This window comes from Amblyraja radiata, chromosome 1 (genome assembly GCF_010909765.2).
Source record: "Amblyraja radiata isolate CabotCenter1 chromosome 1, sAmbRad1.1.pri, whole genome shotgun sequence".
Classification (NCBI taxonomy): domain Eukaryota; kingdom Metazoa; phylum Chordata; class Chondrichthyes; order Rajiformes; family Rajidae; genus Amblyraja; species Amblyraja radiata.
The window spans coordinates 122,329,090-122,347,884 of NC_045956.1; the positions used below are offsets into that span (position 1 = coordinate 122,329,090).

At 43.5% G+C, this 18,795-nt stretch overlaps 2 protein-coding genes across 3 annotated transcripts in view; both read left to right on the plus strand.

The window, feature by feature from the left end:
• elovl7 (ELOVL fatty acid elongase 7) overlaps window positions 1–2,489 on the plus strand; it is a 36,274-nt gene extending 33,785 nt beyond the window's left edge. Inside the window, exon 8 of the mRNA XM_033030087.1 lies at window positions 454–2,489. Coding sequence (XP_032885978.1) covers window positions 454–663 — 210 coding nt within the window. The 3' untranslated portion in view covers window positions 664–2,489. The remainder of the gene's footprint in view (window positions 1–453) is intronic.
• A 7,774-nt stretch (window positions 2,490–10,263) lies between these two features.
• depdc1b (DEP domain containing 1B) overlaps window positions 10,264–18,795 on the plus strand; it is a 53,220-nt gene continuing 44,688 nt past the window's right edge. The window contains exon 1 of one of the 2 annotated variants that reach the window (XM_033030090.1): window positions 10,264–10,679. In XM_033030090.1, the coding sequence (XP_032885981.1) occupies window positions 10,635–10,679 (45 nt within the window). In that variant the 5' untranslated portion in view covers window positions 10,264–10,634. The remainder of the gene's footprint in view (window positions 10,680–18,795) is intronic. The other variant, XM_033030091.1, reaches the window with a different exon arrangement.

The window sequence follows — 18,795 nt, forward strand, 5'->3', positions numbered from 1 at the left end:
ATGAGTAGGAGACTATCTGAATTGAAATTCCTTGGCTGCTTATTGATCATTTTTCAGACCTCTGTGTAACGGGGAATGGTGATATTGCTTGTCCTCCGAATGACCAGTCTAAACGTATACCTGCGCAGAAATTCTCTGATCAAATCTGATCTTTGGGTCTCGTCAGTCTTTCTGAAGACATCAGTCTGAAGGAAGGTCTCGACCCAAAACATCACTTATTTCCTTCGCTCCATAGATGCTGCCTCACCTGCTGAGTTTCACCAGCATTTCTGTCTACCTTTGGGTCTCATAATATGGCTAAGTTCTGTTTTTGAGAAGTGGACCTTCTATAAACTGTCGACTTAAATGCTACTTGGAGCCATTCTTAAATCTGCAATTCTATTTAAATAATTTTTTTTTTTTAATGGTTTACCAAAAATGAAGACAAATTGACATTTTTTCTTTTGCTTTCAGATCCAGTTTGCGATCATTACAGTTCATATTGGACAGTTCTTCCTCATGAAAAACTGCCCATACCAGTATCCAGTCTTCCTCTATGTAATATGTCTATATGGAGTTAGTTTCATGCTGTTATTTCTGAACTTCTGGTACTATGCATACACACAAGGTCAAAGATTGCCAAAGAACACAACGAACAAATTGAAGAGCAGTAAAAATAATTAACTGGAATTTAAATACGTTGTACCTGGCAGAAATTAAAAACATTTGACAGTGTAGTCGAAGGCATACTTTTTAAAGAAAGAGTGGGTAGTAGGCATCTATTTTTGTGATTGATGTCTCTGAAGTTGATTCGTCTTAATGCATGCTACCATGTAGCTGCAAATTTTGTAAATTAAATCAAACCTCTTTATGTGATGTGCCTCTAACTAGCTGCTTTGCTATGTGAAACTCATTTGTGTGCTTCCTTTCCTCCTGCTTGATTATGTTTGTGTAAAATGATGCAAATTAATTTTGTGGATATTGAACTGGAAGCTATACCAGTGGCAGATTAATATTTTGGTCCAGGTGGTTTGGCAGGAGGGATGCAGTTGGATGGCTTTAATTTTGCATCAGTTTCCTTTGCATGGCCACAATGTAACTGATTTTACTGCAGTGTCCTTTTATTACTAAAAGGATGGGTGGCATTTCCAGGCCAACTTCTAATTATCCACCTCGGACCTAAAAGAAAAGATTTGCAAAAGCTGAGATTTTAAAACTAGAAAGCTGCAAGCAATTTGGGGGACCAGATCAAATAAAAATTGAAAACAATAAGGTAATTAAGTCAATCATTTTCAGTTCAATGATTTGCTGTTTGGGATATAAATCAATGTACAAAATTCACAGAAGTGTGCACTTTTAGGAAAGGCTCAAAAATCTCGTGCAGCATTTTGCTGAAAAGATTGTTTGACCTCGTGGCCTTTGATTAAAATAACTTGAGAGTCTCCTTTTGAGAAGTACTTATTAGAAACATGGTTCCTTAACTGCCTGTTCACCTTCGCGCAACTGTCTTACTTGAATTAACATTATGCCTTTAAGGGGTACATAGCATGTTTTTAAACTTGCTTTATATTCTTCTCCCCAGCCCGAACCTTGCACCTCCCTTAGTTTTTAATATTTTTGTGACGGGCAAAATATGGTGTTTGGGATGTTAAAGGGAAACGGAAACTTATACTTATTTCTAGTCTTAATCTTGCCAACAGTGTCTTTTTAAAAAAAATCTGTTTTTTGGTGCTTGTATCGAGTGAAATATTGCACATCAAGGAATGATTGCCTGTTTCCACGTGGTTAGATCCTTTAATTTAGTCAAATTCTACCATTTTCTTTGCTGCTTTGATACTATGTCAAATCACATCTCCGTATTCTTTTCATCTTGGGTTAAGAGTTACTTTCGGCAGTCAGGTCAATTTCTACACTGGAAAATGTACATTCCTCAGCCAAGTTTGTGTAACACTTTAAAGAACATAATGCAAGAAGTTGTCAAAGCTTTTTTTATAAATGACACTGGAGTGAATTCAACTACTTACAAAATATTATAATGAATGTAGATGTTTAAATAACACCTAAATGCATAGTTCATTTTCAACTTGGTACCATCTAACTCCAGTTGCTGTTTAATGGGAGGCATCATCACAAGCTGGATATTCACAATGGAAGAATGAAATGATGCATGAACTGGTGGAAGAGTAAACAGGAAATTGATAATGTATCTAAAGAGGGTTGAATGTTGCTTTTTTTAAACTACTATTTTCTAAAGTAAAAAACAATGAAATATTTTCAAATATGAAATCATATTTGGTGGAAGGACATGTACAGATGCAAATATTCTGAGGGAAAACTATGATGGGTCCACTAAGTTGCACCTTGAGGTTTTTCAGGTTTTTTTAAACACAAGAACCATATTGTATTCCACTCTGCAAGTGTTTCTAAATTAATTGTAATTTTATGAATGGTAATACTTGCAATTTCCTTTTGTACGTCCTTGAATATATACAATTAAAATGTGATTTTTTGACATCTGTGCTCATCCAGCTGAAATCACTTATTTGAAACTTTAAATTTAAGAAATGGTTGCTCAGCCACTGTTTACGTTGATTGGGTTTTGGGAGATTTTCATGTGGCTCACTCTCGGAATGGAGGTGGCCCAAATGGCAAGGTCAGTACAGGAATGGGATAGGAATTAAAGTGGGTAACACCAGTCGCATTGTCCCATCCCTACTGCTTTCTGCAGAGCATGCTGTGTCTCCAGCTCCTTGGTTTGCTCATTTTCCCACCTCCCCGGGTACTTTTCCCTGCAACCGTAGGACAACACCTGTCCCTATTGGTCTTCCCTCACTTCTATCCAGGGACTCCAGCAGACCTTCGCAGTGAGATACAAGTTTGCATGTTTTCCTTTACATCAATAATGCCAAGTGTAGGTTAGACAACAGTTTTCACGGAACAATTCCGTTCAGTTCACCAAGGCTTGTTGGATCCCCCAGTAGCTAACCAACTTGCCATACTGATTTTTCTATCCTGGACTTCACTGCTAGGTCACGGTGGCGCAGTGGTAGAGTTGCTGCCTTGCCACTAATGCAGTGACAGAGACCCGGGTTCGATCCTGACTATGGGTGCTGTCTGTACGGAGTTTGTACCTTCCCCCTGGGACCTGCGTGGGTTTTCCCCAAGATCTTTGGTTTCTTCCCACACGCCAAAGACGTACAGGTTTGTAGGTTAATTGGTTTGGTAAATGTAAAAATTGTTCCAAGTGGGTGATAATGTGCGGGGATCGCTGATTGGCGCAGACCCAGTGGGCCTAAGGGCCTGTTTCCGCGCTGTATCTCAACTATAAGCAAGGCCACATGCATAGTGCAGGAACAGCACGTTGTATTTCTCTTGGGTAACTTGCAACCCAACATTGTGTACACTGCTTGCAGTACAACCCTAGCAATGCAATCACCTTTTTTGTTTCTGAACACCCACATGGGGGTGGTTAGAGTGTGTGTGACGCTAAAGCCCCCCCCCCCCCCTCCCGCAACCGTGCGTTGAGGGGACGGGACCCAACGGGTCCCCCTTGGTCTAGTATGACAATAAAACACTCTTGATTTCTTCAACTCGGCCTGCAACAACCAATTTTCCTTCCCCTCTACTTGCCATGTGGCACTGAATGTAATCCAAGTGTTTAAATTAACGACGGTCTTGTCGCACAGTTTGAAAATGAGGCCCTTCGGTCCAAATGATCCATGCTGATGAAGATGGCTCATCTAGATGGACCTATTGTATTTGTCTGTGTTTGGCCCATATCCCTCTAAACCTTTCCTATCCACGTACCTGTCTAAAAGTCTTTAAAATGTCGGTATTGCACCAACTTCAATTCAATTGGCAGCTCAATTCATATACCCACCACGTCTATGTGAAGAAAGTTGCCCCTTGGATTCCCATTTAATTGACTTCCCTTGTCGTAAACCTAAGCCCTCGAGTTCTTGATTTCCCTTACCCTGGGGAAAACGATTCTCTTACCCTCGTGATTTCATATGCCTCTAAGATGCTTCCTACATTCCAAGAAATAAAATACAAACCTGCCTAATTTCAGTTCAGGCCCTCAAGTCCAGGCAGTATTCTTGTATCTCTGCACGCTTCATCCCGATGACATCCTTCCTATGGACACAATACTCGCAGGGGCTCCGCAACATCCCTTAGAGCTGTTATATAACATCCTAACTTCAATACTCTGTTCCCTGATTGATGAAAGTCCGTATGCTAAATACCTCGTCACCACTCTAAGGAGATGCAACTCTACTTTTGAGGAGAGTGCTCTACAGCACTCTCCAGGGCTCCACTATTCACTCTGAAGTTCTTTCCCTGGTTTGACTTCCAGAGATGCACCACATTGCACATCTGAATTAAACTTCATTATCCATTCATCAGGTCATCAGGATCCCACTGTCATTCTTGATTTAACCATCTTCACTGTCTATGATACCACATAGTGTTGTAAATGAAACAAACTAAATCTAATGGCTTGGCTGTTGCAGGGGCTAAAAGATAATTGGATGAACCATGTGATTTTAAAATGCAAGGAATTTTCCAGTCTGACCATTTGAACTGGGGGAAAAAAAGCAAGTCTCATAATTAGATATTCTTGCAGATATCAGTTGTGCTGAGGAATGTTTACATAATGCATGATGTTCACAGACCCACCCTGGCTCTTGGCAGAACTGATGAGAGAAATGATTAGTGTTGAATCTGATTTGGTAGGACTCCAAGAATAGCAAAATGAGACACTTTTGGCTGTTTTGAAGAGTAATAAAGTTAATTATATCCCCCTGAAGTCTACTTTGAATCCCTGGAATCTTAACTTTATCCAATTCGCTTTTTGAAACTACTGTTGAATCTTTTGTCTGAGTCTGAATTTGTAATTTTGTTTGAGATTACTTCGAACATTTAAGATCTGATCTGAAGAGTAATCCGCTGGACTGGAGAGCGGCATCTTCGGCCTGGATCGATCGCCTCAGCGCAGAGGGAGAACAAAGAGGGAAGAGACAGAGACTAAGACTTTGGCTCCATCATGAGGAGGTGCTTGGTGAACTCACTGTGGTGGATGTTAATTTGTGTTTATTGTATGTTTTGTTATATATTGTTACTGTGTATGACTGCAGGCAACGTAATTTTGTTCAGACCGAAAGGTCTGAATGACAATAAAGGAATCCAATTCAAATTCTTGGAATAAAATGGAAACCTGAGACACGACCTGAGGGCGGCACAGTGGCAAAATGGTAGCGTTGCTGTGTTACAACGCCACAGATCTGGGTTTGATCCTGACTGCGGGTGTTGTCTGTACGGAGTTTGTACATTCTCCCTGTGATCTGCTTGAGTTTTCTCCAGGATCTCCACCTTCCTCCCACACTCCATTATAATCTGAAAATCCTAGTGATAAAATGAGCCACACATGGACCAGAAAAAAGGTTGAAATGGCTTTCTTTTCCATTCCTAGATCACGTGATCTTTGAAATTCACATGTGAATATATGAGTCTTGCTCACTAAACAGAAATGTACCTTTTGAGGGACCATTGAATGTTTGTTCATGTGCATCCAAGATGTCGTCTGAGTATTATTGCTGATCATTTGCATCTGTTCACCAAGTAATCCATTGAATGGTAAGGAGAATATTAAGTGCACTTTTTTGTTCTTTAAATATCATATCTTCTGTGACCTGATCTAAAAATCTAAGCTTATTTGATTGCTGGTATTCTTAAGTGCAACATATGGTAAGAAAGGTTGTATGTGAGGATAATTGATTGTCGTGATTATTTTCAATCTTGCATAAATTCAGGATGCAGCAGACATTGGCATGAAAATTTAAGGCTATATGGATAATGCTGAATAACATTAACATTTGCACTACAGATTTGTATTTTTTGTTTATATCAGCCCTTGCTGAGATTAAAAATTGAATCTAAATTTAGTCTGCTTATGGGGAGAATGTTGGCAACCTTTTTACAGCTTTGCTACTTCATTGAAGTTGTAGAAGAAAGAACTGCAGATGCTGGAAAAATCGAAGGTGGACAAAAATGCTGGAGAAACTCAGCGGGTGCGGCTGAGTTTCTCCAGCATTTTTGTCTACCTTTCATTGAAGTTGTACATATTTGCAGTTTGGCTACAGTTGAATTTATTGTATCACTTTGCATTTTTTTTTTAATGAAACACGGAACACTCGGAGGATCTCTTGTTAGAGGTGCAGGTTGAGTGTGTTCTCGCACTTGGTTCCACATAATCAACTTGCTGCATTTCATTCCTGCTGCTTTTGCTTGGCTACTGCTTTGTCCAGCTCCATGATAGACAATGGTTGAACAGATGGCAAAATCACACAGTTCACAGCAGATTACGGCAAAGAATAATACCCCCCCACTATTAAATGCCCTCAATTTACCTCTGGGTGCAAAGTGAGGAATCATTTTTCAGCAGCCATTTTGTGCTCATCATTAATGTCCTAGTAGAGGTCCGATTGTATCTGCTCAGTTTGTGTATTTTAACTTTGAATGCAATGAACAAGCATTAGAATGTGGGATAACCCTTATCCTTGGCCTGAATATAGGAAAGGCAGCTCTGATTGCCTGAAACTGAATGATACATGTGTGCTGAAATGAACATTGGAAAAATCTATTGAAACAATTGCAAGTTGAATGTACTCCCTTAATGTTAAGGAACACTTATTGGTTGTCAATCGCAGCAGTAAAAAATAAATATCTAAACTTTACGGAAGCCTACAATGGTAGCAATAATTTATGTTTGGCCTGCTTGATCCTGTGAACTGAAGAAGTATATTATGCTGTTTTTCTGGAGCAAGGAGTTACCTACCTTAATGAACACTCAGACATGAAAGGAATCTGCATCTGTAAACTGAAATTATCCTTGGACCAGGAAATTGAGTAAGATGATGAAGCAAAGTATATAGCAATATACATTTGGGATTGTATTTTGGTTTTTAGATCATGGGTGTCATGGGGAGCAATCAGACACTTTATCCACCATATCAGTGCTGACCATTGAGTGCTGATGTCTACTGATCCCATTTTTAAGACTATTATGCCTTGGTGATTCACGTGCTCATCTAGATACATTCTAAATGTATCCCCTCATGTAATTGAATGCGGCTTTATAGAAGTGTTGCCCATGTCAATAATACACTCCTGAAAATTGCAGTAAATGCGGTTTTCTGTAAATTCTAGCTGGGCTGGAAGCTTATCAGTGATAAGCCCTTTTATGGTTCCTGTTGCACTGTCCTATGGGTGCTTGTAGTGGCTGGGAAGTATCCCTACTGCATGTCTATGTTATCCATAAAAAGGAGTCATAGCAAATCACATTGTAGTTAATTTTGGTTGCAGAGAAGTGGTTGAAAATCCAAGGAACTGTCTGTTCTGCATGAACAGAGTAATCTATGAGCATATAAGAGCAGTTTGTAAAGGTCAGGCCCCAGATGAAGGTTTACTGCGATTGGATCTTTAATACAGTTTGATTTTTTGAATTCTTGTTTTTCATACCAATGCCAATGAAAATCTTATCAATGAATTCAGGGCATTACATTCATATTTAATGCTATTTGGCAGGGTTCTATGCTTGAAACTAAATGATAATGTGATGAAGTGTGACCTGCAGGTGCCAATACATCTGGAAACATGCAATAATATTTCCCCACTGTCCAATATGGATGAGGTTTCAGAGTAATTGAAAACGCATGATAAAATAGGTCAGTCAGCATTCATTTATTTTGTGACGACTAGAAAATAAAACCAAGAATGTAATGCTGAGGCTTTAGAAGACTGGTCAAACCTCATTTGGAATATTGGAGTGGGTCCAGAGGAGCTGTATGAGAATGATCTCAGGATAACGTACAAAGAGTGTTTGATGGCTCAGGGCCTCTACTTGCTGGAGTTTAGGGATAGGCTGGTCTCACTGAAACTTAATTTCTTTAGACGGAGGGTGGTGAATCTGTGGAGTTCATTGCCAGAGACACTGGAGGCCAAGTCACTGGGTATTTTTAAAGTGGAGATTAATAGCTTCATGATTAGTAAAGGTGTCAAAGGTTTCAGGAAGAAAGGAGCATGGGGGTGAGAGGGAAACATAGATCAGCCATGATCGAATGGCACAGATTTGATGGACTGAATGGCTCAATTCTGCTCCGATAGAGAGCTGTACTGTTGCTACGATACGCCAACCGGAGTACACGCGGTGAAGTACAGGTAAGCACTTACCATGGCTTCCAGCGTAGCGGACCTATTAAAAACCGCCAAAATTGTCCATTTTTGCGCTGCAAATTATTGTGGAACTCTGGGTAACTGCGAGACATTTATCCTACTTCAGCATTCCAAAAGTGAGGAGAAATGATGGTAGAGAGAAGCGACAGATGAAGGAACAACAACAGCTAAAGTGGTTGGCGAACATTGGCCGTGCAGATATCAAGATTGAAAATATTGGGAATGATCATGTTTGCCCAATGCATTTCATCAACAGTAAGGCGTTATTTGTGCATTTCCTTGATTCCTTTGGTATCTAAAAAGTTTCAGAATTGATAAATCTGGCTGTAAATTTTTTAAATCGCCCATTGTTCTCAAGTGGATTTTTACTTGCAAAAAGAAAACGCTTCTGAAGCTAAATTTATCATTAAAAAAAAAATCGAAAACCGTAAGTGGGTTTTGAATTTTACTCAATGCAAGCCAAGGAATGGCATAATTGTTAGCTGTTAATTGGACATAATCAACCTCAGCAGTGGGTGTTTCAGCTGTCAGGACATTTTATTTGCCAAAATATACATCTCAATAGCATAATGATAGAAAACATTTCCGCACACTAGGTATGTTACAAAACTTACCTTCAGCGGCGCTGCAGTTCTGCCACTGGCAGTGTGCGTGACATTGGTGTCTTTGAGAGGGGGGCGGGATTAAAATGCCGTTTTCTCCTGCCTGTCGGAGTCGATCTTCTCAGGCTGTTCAGCTGCTGCAGAAAAATTGCTCCGACATCCGTTCTATGAAGTTTTTTAAAAATCATCGCTGGATAATTTAATCACAGGAGTAAAATAAAAATCGACTTCTAATGCCATCAACGGGACGGATCTCCCGTACGGGACAAATAAAGGTATGCCGTTTATTTTACATATAAACTTGCTTCTTAGGATTACTTTAATCCAAATTTTACGTTGCGAAAAAGTGATTTAGGCCCCATACGAACCGGCAGTGTTTTTCCTGCCGATATGGGGTTTAAATTCACTGCAAACCGCAACGTTCCAAACGGGAATTAAAAACTAAATTCCTTCCATTTGGCCTATAAATTCATGACAATGAGATATAAAAATCATGTTATATTGTGAATTCTTGTGTGAATGTTATTTGGACACTTAGGCTATTTAAAAATGTTAACCTTTTCTTAAGAAATGGATAGATGTTTAGATCTAGTAATTGAATTTAGTAATTAGCTACAATTAGGTAACTAACAAATTATATGCTTTAATTTCAGGTCATCCAAGTAAGATTGTTTCATATTTGTTTCAGAATGCTTCAATCAATAATAACTGAAAATTTCATTCAGTTCTCTTAATTTTTAAGAAAGTTAATGGGCTTTGACTGTCCTCGATCACAGCTTTTGTGTTAAGTCAATGGAAAAGCAATAGGGAACAACATGCTAATTTCCGAGTATGAAAATAGCCATAACTTTTTTTATACTGAAGATATGAAAGTGAATTGGGTGACATTAAACTTTTTATGCTTTATCTGATGGGATAAATTGCAGACTTGATTTAAAAAATCTCAAAATAGTGTAACATTCAACATTGCTAATTTAAGTCATGCCATCAAATGGCTAAAACGATTTCAAGCACCTGGAAAAGATGCACAGAATTCCTGAGAACACCGCGACAGGCAGCATCTCTGGAGAACATGAATATGTGACGTGACATCAAGAAATAGTTTGTACGTGCCTCAGCAAGGAGGCGTTTCGTTTCCATTCAATATTTTCAAAAACTGTTGGAGGGGACAGAATGTTGAACATACAGGTTGTGGCTTGTGTCGTAGCGCCCAGTAACCGCGCGCCGCCTTCTCCCTCCCGCCGACTCAACGCTCACTGGACGCGAGCCCTGCACAAGCCGGTCGCCCCTGGTTACCGCCTCCTTATAAGGGCATCACCGCGTGTCACGGGGCTGCTGTCGCTGCCCAATCACAGCACGGTTTCTCCTTGTTCCCCCCGATTTAAACTGGGCTCGGGTTCCACGCACGAGGTGGATGGAGGGTAACGGCTAACGGGCGGCGGGGTCGCAGGCGGAGGGGTCGCAGGCGGAGGGGTGAGCGGGGAGTGAGTGGGTGGGTGGAGGAGCAGTGCAGAGAGGAGGAGTGCAGGGCGAGCGGGGAGTGCAGGGGTGGTGGGGGCGCAGGGGGAGTGAGGAGTGCATCGGGCAGTGTGAGCCACCCGCTCTGGGCAGAGGTGCACAGGGCAGGGTTGTACGGGGACCGGGTACACGGACAGACAGTGAGCGACGGAACAGCGGTGCCCGGAGCAGGGTAAAGGTGCATAGTACAAGTGGTACGCGGGCAGGGAGTGGGTAACACGGGGTCGGGCAGCGGTGCACAGGACAGTCGGACACAGGGCAAGGGGTTCAGTTGAAGCGGATCGCACTGTGGACGTGAAGATCATGGAGAGCAGGATAACGCCGGGACCGTATCGAGCTACCAAGTTGGTGAGTTGCTCTGTTGTGCCCGAGTTAAAGTCTCGATGCGTGTGGAAATGTGGGGCTCGGCCGTTGCCGGGCAGCCGTAAGTTGCTTTCGCAACGGCTTCAGTTGTAATTTCATTATGCGGTTTCCAAGCGTCCTGTGGTCAGAGCAGGTGGATTGTTTGAGTTATTTATCTTGGTGTTTAAAATGTCGTTTCCCTTTTCCCTAACTAGTCTGAAGAGAGGTCTGAATGAGAAAAGGTCGACATCAAATATGCAGGGAGTTCTTTTAAAAAATGCAGTTCAGACATGTATTCGGCAAGGAAGGATTATGTGGAAATGTCGGGGCGATCCAATGGTAAAAAAGTAATTTGCTAAAGGAGAAGGCTTATTTGAGAAATAAGCTGATTTCAATCGAAAATAAAATCATACACTCTGTACGCAGTTTAACTGGGAAAGAGGATTCCACGGGTCAAGACATGCAAAGGACCAATTTCTTGACAACATTGGAAAAGTGGAGAGATTGTGTTTCAAATGAACTGCATCTAAGAGCTTAAATGTAGACATTCACGTAGAGTTTCATGTACAGTCGTGGTCTCTGTCACAAATGGATGATAAGGCCGTGAAATGGTGCCAACAAATCAGCTTGAGTGATCTTCAGCAAAATCGCTTGGTGGTAAAGTTCTGGTCACTGAAGAGGATGCATGTGAGATGGTCACTGAAGAGCATGCAGGGGAGATAGTGTTAAAAAACAAACTGCTGAAGCAACTTAGCAGATCAGAAAGCATCCGTGGAGGCAGATGACAGAGGACATTTGGGGTTGTGACTCTCCGTACATCATCTGCAGTCACCATTAACAAAGATGTTACCAAGTTGCCACAAATTTGGTGTCAATGCGGAAAGATATCCTAATTGTTTATGTGTAGGAATGAACCGACGAAAGTTCTGCACCACCCTCTCTCGCTGCTCCTCCTCTGATTCCTCCTGCTATCATTCATTGTTCTTTACCTCTCTACATCGTCTATATCTCGTTTCCCTTTTCCCTAACTAGTCTGAAGAGGGGTCTCGATGTCACCCAATCCTTCTCTCCAGAGATGCTGCCCGTCCCGCTGTTACTCCAGCTTTTTGTGTCTGATTGTAGTGCTTTCTTTGGAACCCAAGAGTCCGAGGGAGGTATTAATTGAGGGGCAGGAAAATGTGAGATTGATTAAACAAAGGAGACCCAGAATTATAGAACGCCCAGAGCAGCGTTCAGGGGGACAAGGACAGCAAATGAGAAAAGGGTGACATCAAATATGCAGGGATTTCTATTAAAAAAAAGCAGTTTTAACATGTAATCAGAGAGGAAGGATTGTAAGTGGAAATGTCGGGGTGATCAATGGTAAAAAGGTAATCTGCTAAAGGAGAAGACTTATTTGAGATACTACGTGAATACTTTACAACAGTGTTTGTCAAGGAGTATGATCTATAGAATGCAGGCGATTGAGAAAATAATCAAAAGTGAAAGAAAATCTTGACGTGGTAGATGTTCAGTCATGAATGCACAACCAGGATTGGTAGTAAGCGCATTCAAATGCGGTATTAAAATAGGACCTGAATAAGTACTTGAACAGGATTTGCAGGACAATGGGGAGAAGGCAAAGAAGCGGGACTGACTAGTTTGCTCTTGGGTCTCCTTTTTTGGGCAGTAACTTTTTGTTATTTCTGAGGCCTATTTCCTTAAACAGCTTTGTCAGTGAACAGCGGGAATTGATTTAATATAACATTGGGAGGGAACCTAAGGAAGAGTACAGTGAAAAGGGATTTTTTTTTTTGCTGCAGTGATCTGGAACTGATCGATTGAAAGTTGCGGTGACCTTCATCTTTAAAAAAAATAGTACTGGGATATGTACTTGAAGATAAATGATTTACAGTACTATGGGATTTAATGGAAGGTGGGATTAAGCTGGGTAGATCTTGGTGCCTGTCATACGATTTCAATCATTTATTGACTAAGCTATAGAGCCCCTAAAAGTAGAGAAATCCCTAGATTTGCATTTATGTTCCGCTTTCCCTCATGTTTATAAATGGAAGTTCAGTTTGTTGAAGCTTACTCTGAATACCAGACTACTCTTTTTGGGGGTAGATACAAAATGCTGGAGTAACTCAGCGGGACAGGCAGCATCTCTGGAGAGAAGGAATGGGTAACGTTTTGGGTCGAGACCCTTCTTCAGACTCCCATTCCTTCTCTCCCATTCTCAACGTCACCCATTCCTACTCTCCAGAGATACTGCCTGACCCGCTGAGTTACTCCAGCATTTTGTGTCTACCTTCGATTTTAAATCAGACTGCAGTTATTTCTTATACTCTCTTTGGGGGCGAATTAGCATTTTGGAATTGTATCTATCAAAGCATTGTGGATTTTCCAATATTATAAGCATTGAGTGAATCGATGTAACATTATTTTGATTTTGCACCACATGAGGAATTGGGGAGACTGCCCCATGGATCCATTTGAATGGCATTTATATTAGTTCACATTATATTCACTAAAGAGGACACAAACAATCTTCCTGATATTGTAATGGCCAGCGGATCTGGGGTGACGGAGGAACTGAAGGAAATCCACATTAGGCAGGAAATGGTGTTGGGTAGACTGATGGGACTGAAGGCTGATAAATCCCCAGGGCCTGATGGTCTGCATCCCAGGGTACTTAAGGAAGTGGCTCTAGAAATCGTGGATGCATTGGTGATAATTTTCCATTGTTCTATAACTCGGGATCAGTTCCTGTGGATTGGAGGGTAGCTAATGTTATCCCACTTTTTAAGAAAGGCGGGAGATAGAAAACAGGGAATTATAGACCAGTTAGCCTGACATCGGTGGTGGGGAAGATGCTGGAGTCAATTATAGAAGATGAGATAGCCGAACATTTGAATAGCAGTAACAGAATTGGTCCGAGTCAGCATGGATTTACGAAAGGGCAATCATGCTTGACTAATCTTCTGGAATTTTTTGAAGATGTAACTAGGAAAATAGACAAGGGATAGCCAGTGGATGCAGTGTACCTGGACTTTCAGAAAGCATTTGATAAGGTCCCACATAGGAGATTAATGGGCAAAATTAGGGCACATGGTAGAGTGCTGACATGGATAGAGAAGTGGTTGGCAGACAGGAAACAAAGAGTAGGGATTAACGGGTCCCTTTCAGAATGGCAGGCAGTGACTAGTGGGGTACCGCAGATGACACAAAGCTGGGTGGCAGTGTGAACTGTGAGGAGGATGCTATGAGAATGCAGGGTGACTTGGACAGGTTGGGGGAGTGGGCAGTTTAATGTGGATAAATGTGAGGTTATCAGAATCAGATCTTACTCGCCAAGTATGTTTTACGAGGAATTTCACTGGCCAGGTCAGTGATACAATTAAAAGCAACAGACTCAAAGCCACATTTTAACATGAACGTCCACCACAGTGATTTCTACACATTCCTCACTGTGATGGAAGGCAAAATAAAGTTCAAGTCCTTCCTTTTGTTCTTCCTCGGTCAGGGGCCTCGAGCCCTCCGTTGACGGGACTGTCTTGACTCCCGTAGCCGGCGGTGTTCGGGCCCTCCACGTCGAGGCGTTCAGCTCCTGCAGTGGGGGGTTGTCAGCTGCCCCGCGCCGGGCGATTGAACCTCGCGTCGTGGCTGGTCGAACCTCTGCGGCGTTGGAACTCCTGACTAGCCTCTCCCGAGACTGCGATCCCTTGATGGTAAGTCCGCAGGTCGCGGTGGGAGCGATCCCAGGCAAGGGATCCCCTCCGATGTTAAGTCCGCGCCCCGCGGTGGGGCTCACGACAGTCCGAGGAGGCCTCCGGCTCTAGCGATGGTAGGCCGCAGAGCCCGGAGAAAGAGATCTGAAAATTTATCACATCTCCGGGAAGGTGGGAACTTGGGAAAAAAAGCCTACTCCTGCACCTATTGTCTATTGTCTATAGTTACTAGACCAAGTGGGACCCGTTTGGTGCGGTGGGGGTGCGGGGCGGTCTGCGGCGTCACACACACTAACCAACCCCCCCCCCCCCCCCCCACCCACACACACACACACACACACACTAACCACCCCCGCTTGATATATTAATATTATTAATTGGCTCCTTTTTCCCCATCCCCGTCCTATCCACTGACGCATAGCCCCCAACTCGTAGGCACGTCCAGAGAGGGAGGGGGTAGAGTGGGATGGGGGGTTAGAGAGAGAGGGCAGAGATCGAGAGAGAGGGAGGGTGTGAAGAGAGGGGTGAGGGGAGGGGATGGCAGGAGAGAGGAGGAGGAGGGGGGGGGGAGGGAGGAGGGGCGGAGAGGAGGGAGGGGGAGAAGAGGAGGAGGGGGTGGGAGTGGGATGGAGGAGGAGGAGGGGAGGAGAGAGGTCAGTGGAGGGGCAAGAGGGGAGAGGGAGGGGGGAAGAGAGGCCAGGGGAGAGGAGGAGGGGAGAGGGACCCAACCAGAGACAGACACGAGAGCTCTAGTACAGGGCCCGACTTGCTCGTTCTTCACCCGTAGCGCGTGGAACACAGGCCGCCGCAGTCTTCAACTATGATCTTTGACCTTCAGTCGACGGCCCGACTTTTGAATAACGGAGGGGGAGGGGTGACATCACTCGCAGAGCGAGCAAGAACGGCAGGCAGGCAGATCCATTGTGATGTCATCAGCCAAAGCCAGCCGTTTTTCCCCCCAAAGTTTCTTCAGATTTGTGAACATTTAATAACTCGAGAAATAATGCATGAATTTTTCGGAGTCCACGGGATAAATCTCTATCGGAATATGTAAAAATGTTACCGTTAGCGCATCGTATTTTCGGACTATTTCGGAGTCCACGGGATAAATCTCTACCGGAATATGTAATCTTTCGAGAAGATGTGATCTCTCTCTCTCACACACACACACTTAGAGTTTTATAAATATTAGTGATGAAGAAAGTATTGTACAGTTGAGATTTTTAGAGGTGAAGTGGAGAACCTTGGGATTGTGTAATAAATTCAGTGTATTTGGCTATTTGGAGGAGGAGGAGCCATCTTGGGGAACGGCTGCTAGCCAGCAGCCGTCCGTTTTAATTCACTTTTTTTAAAGTTTTTAATGAGTCCTGTTTAGTGATGTTTGGAGATATGGACTTTTTAATGTGGGGGGTAGGGGTCAATTTTACTTCTAGGTCCCTACCTGGTCGGTGAGGCAGCTTTTTTCTCCGGGCTGCCTCGTCCTCGTGGCCTACCAGCGGGCTTGGAGCGCCGTTTCCTGGCGGGGACTGCCCAGCGCCTCAGTGGCGGCACAGCGCTGGAGCGCTATCGTGGAGCGGAGCGGGCGATGCCTTGCCTGGGTCGACGCGCTGGAGCTCCGGTGAGCTGTGACCGCCGTGTTCAACACCTCCGGGCTGCGGGTCTGCGGAGCGGAGCGGGCGGCGCCGTCTTTAACATCGGGAGCCTGGGAGCTCCAAACCGGCGCGGCCTTGTCGGCTTCGGAAGCCGCGGTTTCCAGCTAGAAAGCGGCCGTTCCAGGTGGCTCAGCCGCTGAGAGGACTCTCCCGACGCCGGGGCAACACCACCCGGTGAGAACGGCCTGGAACATCGGGCCTCCGTAGAGGCAATTGCGGTGGCCTCAATAGGCCTGACTTTGGGTGAACTTGGGGTTGGGGACTGGACATTGTGCCTTCCCCCACAGTGGTATCCATTGTTGGGGGGATGATTTTTTGTCTGTATGGTAATCCTGTTAGTCTTTGTCCAAGATGGCTGCTGTGAAGGGAGAGTGGACGCTGGCGCGCTTTAGCTGCCGCTGCTCTCTCTTCACATTGTGTTTTTGATTTTTTGTTTTTGGACTGAATTCTGTTTTTAATTTGTGTTTCTGTGATGTCTTTATTATTTATTTTATTCTGATTATATGTTTATATTCCTGTTAATCTATGTAAGGTGTCCTTGAGATGTCTGAAAGGTTCCCTATAAATAAAATTTATTATTATTATTTGTAATTCTTGGCTGAGTAAATAATTAATTAAAACAACAGAAAATGTTACAAATGAACAGAAGGTCAGGAAGTGTGTGCCCTCCGAATCGATTAAGTTTCAGGTCAATGCTCTTTATTCAGAAAAAATGAAAGCTCTTTTACTGGCAATTTTGACTGTTATTGCGTCTGCTATTGGTGGTTTGAGTTAAGCACGTCAGCACCAATTGAATGGTCAAAAGTGACACCAAAACATCCTTATCCTTATTATTCTTATTATAACTATAAAACTCTGATCTTGGATGTATGCGTGTGTATTTATTTGTTTGTGTGTTTTCACATCCTCTCGAAAAAACGACGTGCGAACGGGAAAGTTTTTACCTATTCCGGTAGAGATTTACCCCGTGGAGATCGAAATCGATTTATTTGAAAACTTTGTGCTTTATTTCTTGAGTTATTAATAAAAATCTTCATAAATCCGATAAACCCAACTGGTTCCACTTGGTCTAGTTCCATCTATTTGTTTGTGCACGTCGGGTTGATTGCATTAGTCGAAACAGGGTGGACCACGTGAAGGTTCCCTCTTGTGTACATCCCACAAGCTGTTTGAGCGCCTCCTGCTTGCCAGGATTTCTCCATTGGAAGAACCTGTTCTGCCCAGAGAGCAAGCTGGCTTTAGACCTGGTAGAAGCTGCGCAGATCAAGTCGTTGCCCTCACTACCAATATAGAGGCTGACTTCCAACATGTCCGGAAAACTGGTGTTGATCTAATCGATCTGTCATCAGTTTATGACACCGTGTGGAGACATGGTCTGTTGCTGAAAGCTTCCAGAATCTTGAAGTGCCAAACCACCATGCGTGCCCTCTCATCCATCCTCAGCAACTGTAGATTTGGAGTCTCCCTTGGGAACCAGACCAATACTGTCAGGACCTGAATGATGGTCTCCTCCAGGGCTCTATCCTAGCTCCCCTACTCTTCAACATTTATGTGAGTGACATACCAACTACCTTGTCCAGGAAGTTTGCATATGCAGATGACCTTGCCCTTGCCCACCAGGGAGCTGCCCTTGAGGATATCGGCAGAGTGCTAACCCAAGACTTGAAGGGGATGGAGGAGTACTTCACCTTCTGGCGACTTCGCCCTAACCCATCTAAGACAACTGTCACTGCCTTTCACCTCAGCAATCGGCTCGCCAATGCAAATCTCCGAGTGTCCTTTTGTGGTAAGCCGGTGAAGAATGAAGAATTCCCCAAGTACTTCGGAGTTGCGCTGGATCGCACCCTCATCTATCGTGAACACCAGAAGAGTGTGGCTGATAAACTGAAAGCAAGGGTCAACATCATCAGGAAACTTGCAGGCAACAGCTGGGATCCAATGCACACACCCTCTGTACTGCAAACTCAGCCCTAGTCCACTCAACAGCCAAGTTTTGATCAACAGCTTGGGCTAATTGCTGCCACACCAAACAAGGGTCCTTAACTCTGCAATGCGGTTCATCACAGGGATGCTTAAGTCAACGCTTTTGCAGTGGCTCCCTGTCCTCTCTCATATCGCCCCTCCCAGCATACGCAGAAGGGAGAGGATGTTGAAAGATTGGTGCACCATCGAGGCTAACCCTGACCTTCTCATCCATACTGACTTGAACAATCTGCTCAACATGCGCCTAAAGTCCCGCACGCCATTCTGATCATCAGTCAAACACCTGGAAGACTTTGACTCTAAGACTGAATGGCGCAGAGACTGGAAAGATGCCAACACCAACAATGGAGAGGTCATCACAGACCTCACAGTGAAACCATTGGGATTTAACCTCCATCACAAACAATGGCTAACCCTGAACAGAATCCGCACCCTCCATGCAGGAACAGCCCATCACCTACATAGTGGGGGATGACTGACAGCCCTGCTTGCGACTGCGGACATCCAGACCAGACCATCCTACACATCGTGAATGACTGCTCACTGAGGCTTTTCCCTGATGGCATCAAAGCCATCCACCCAGTAACTAATGCTGTCCTGGCCTGGATGTCTACCCTTGACCTACAACTTTAGGCTGTGTACGCCATGCGCAAGAAGAAGACCAATTGAATTTTTGTTATAAAGTTAGGGTTGGTAGCTGAGGGGAGTGAGAATGAGTGTGCAGAAGTATTGCGAGTGCAAAAGTAAGATTTATTTACTGTTAATTTATTCTGCTTT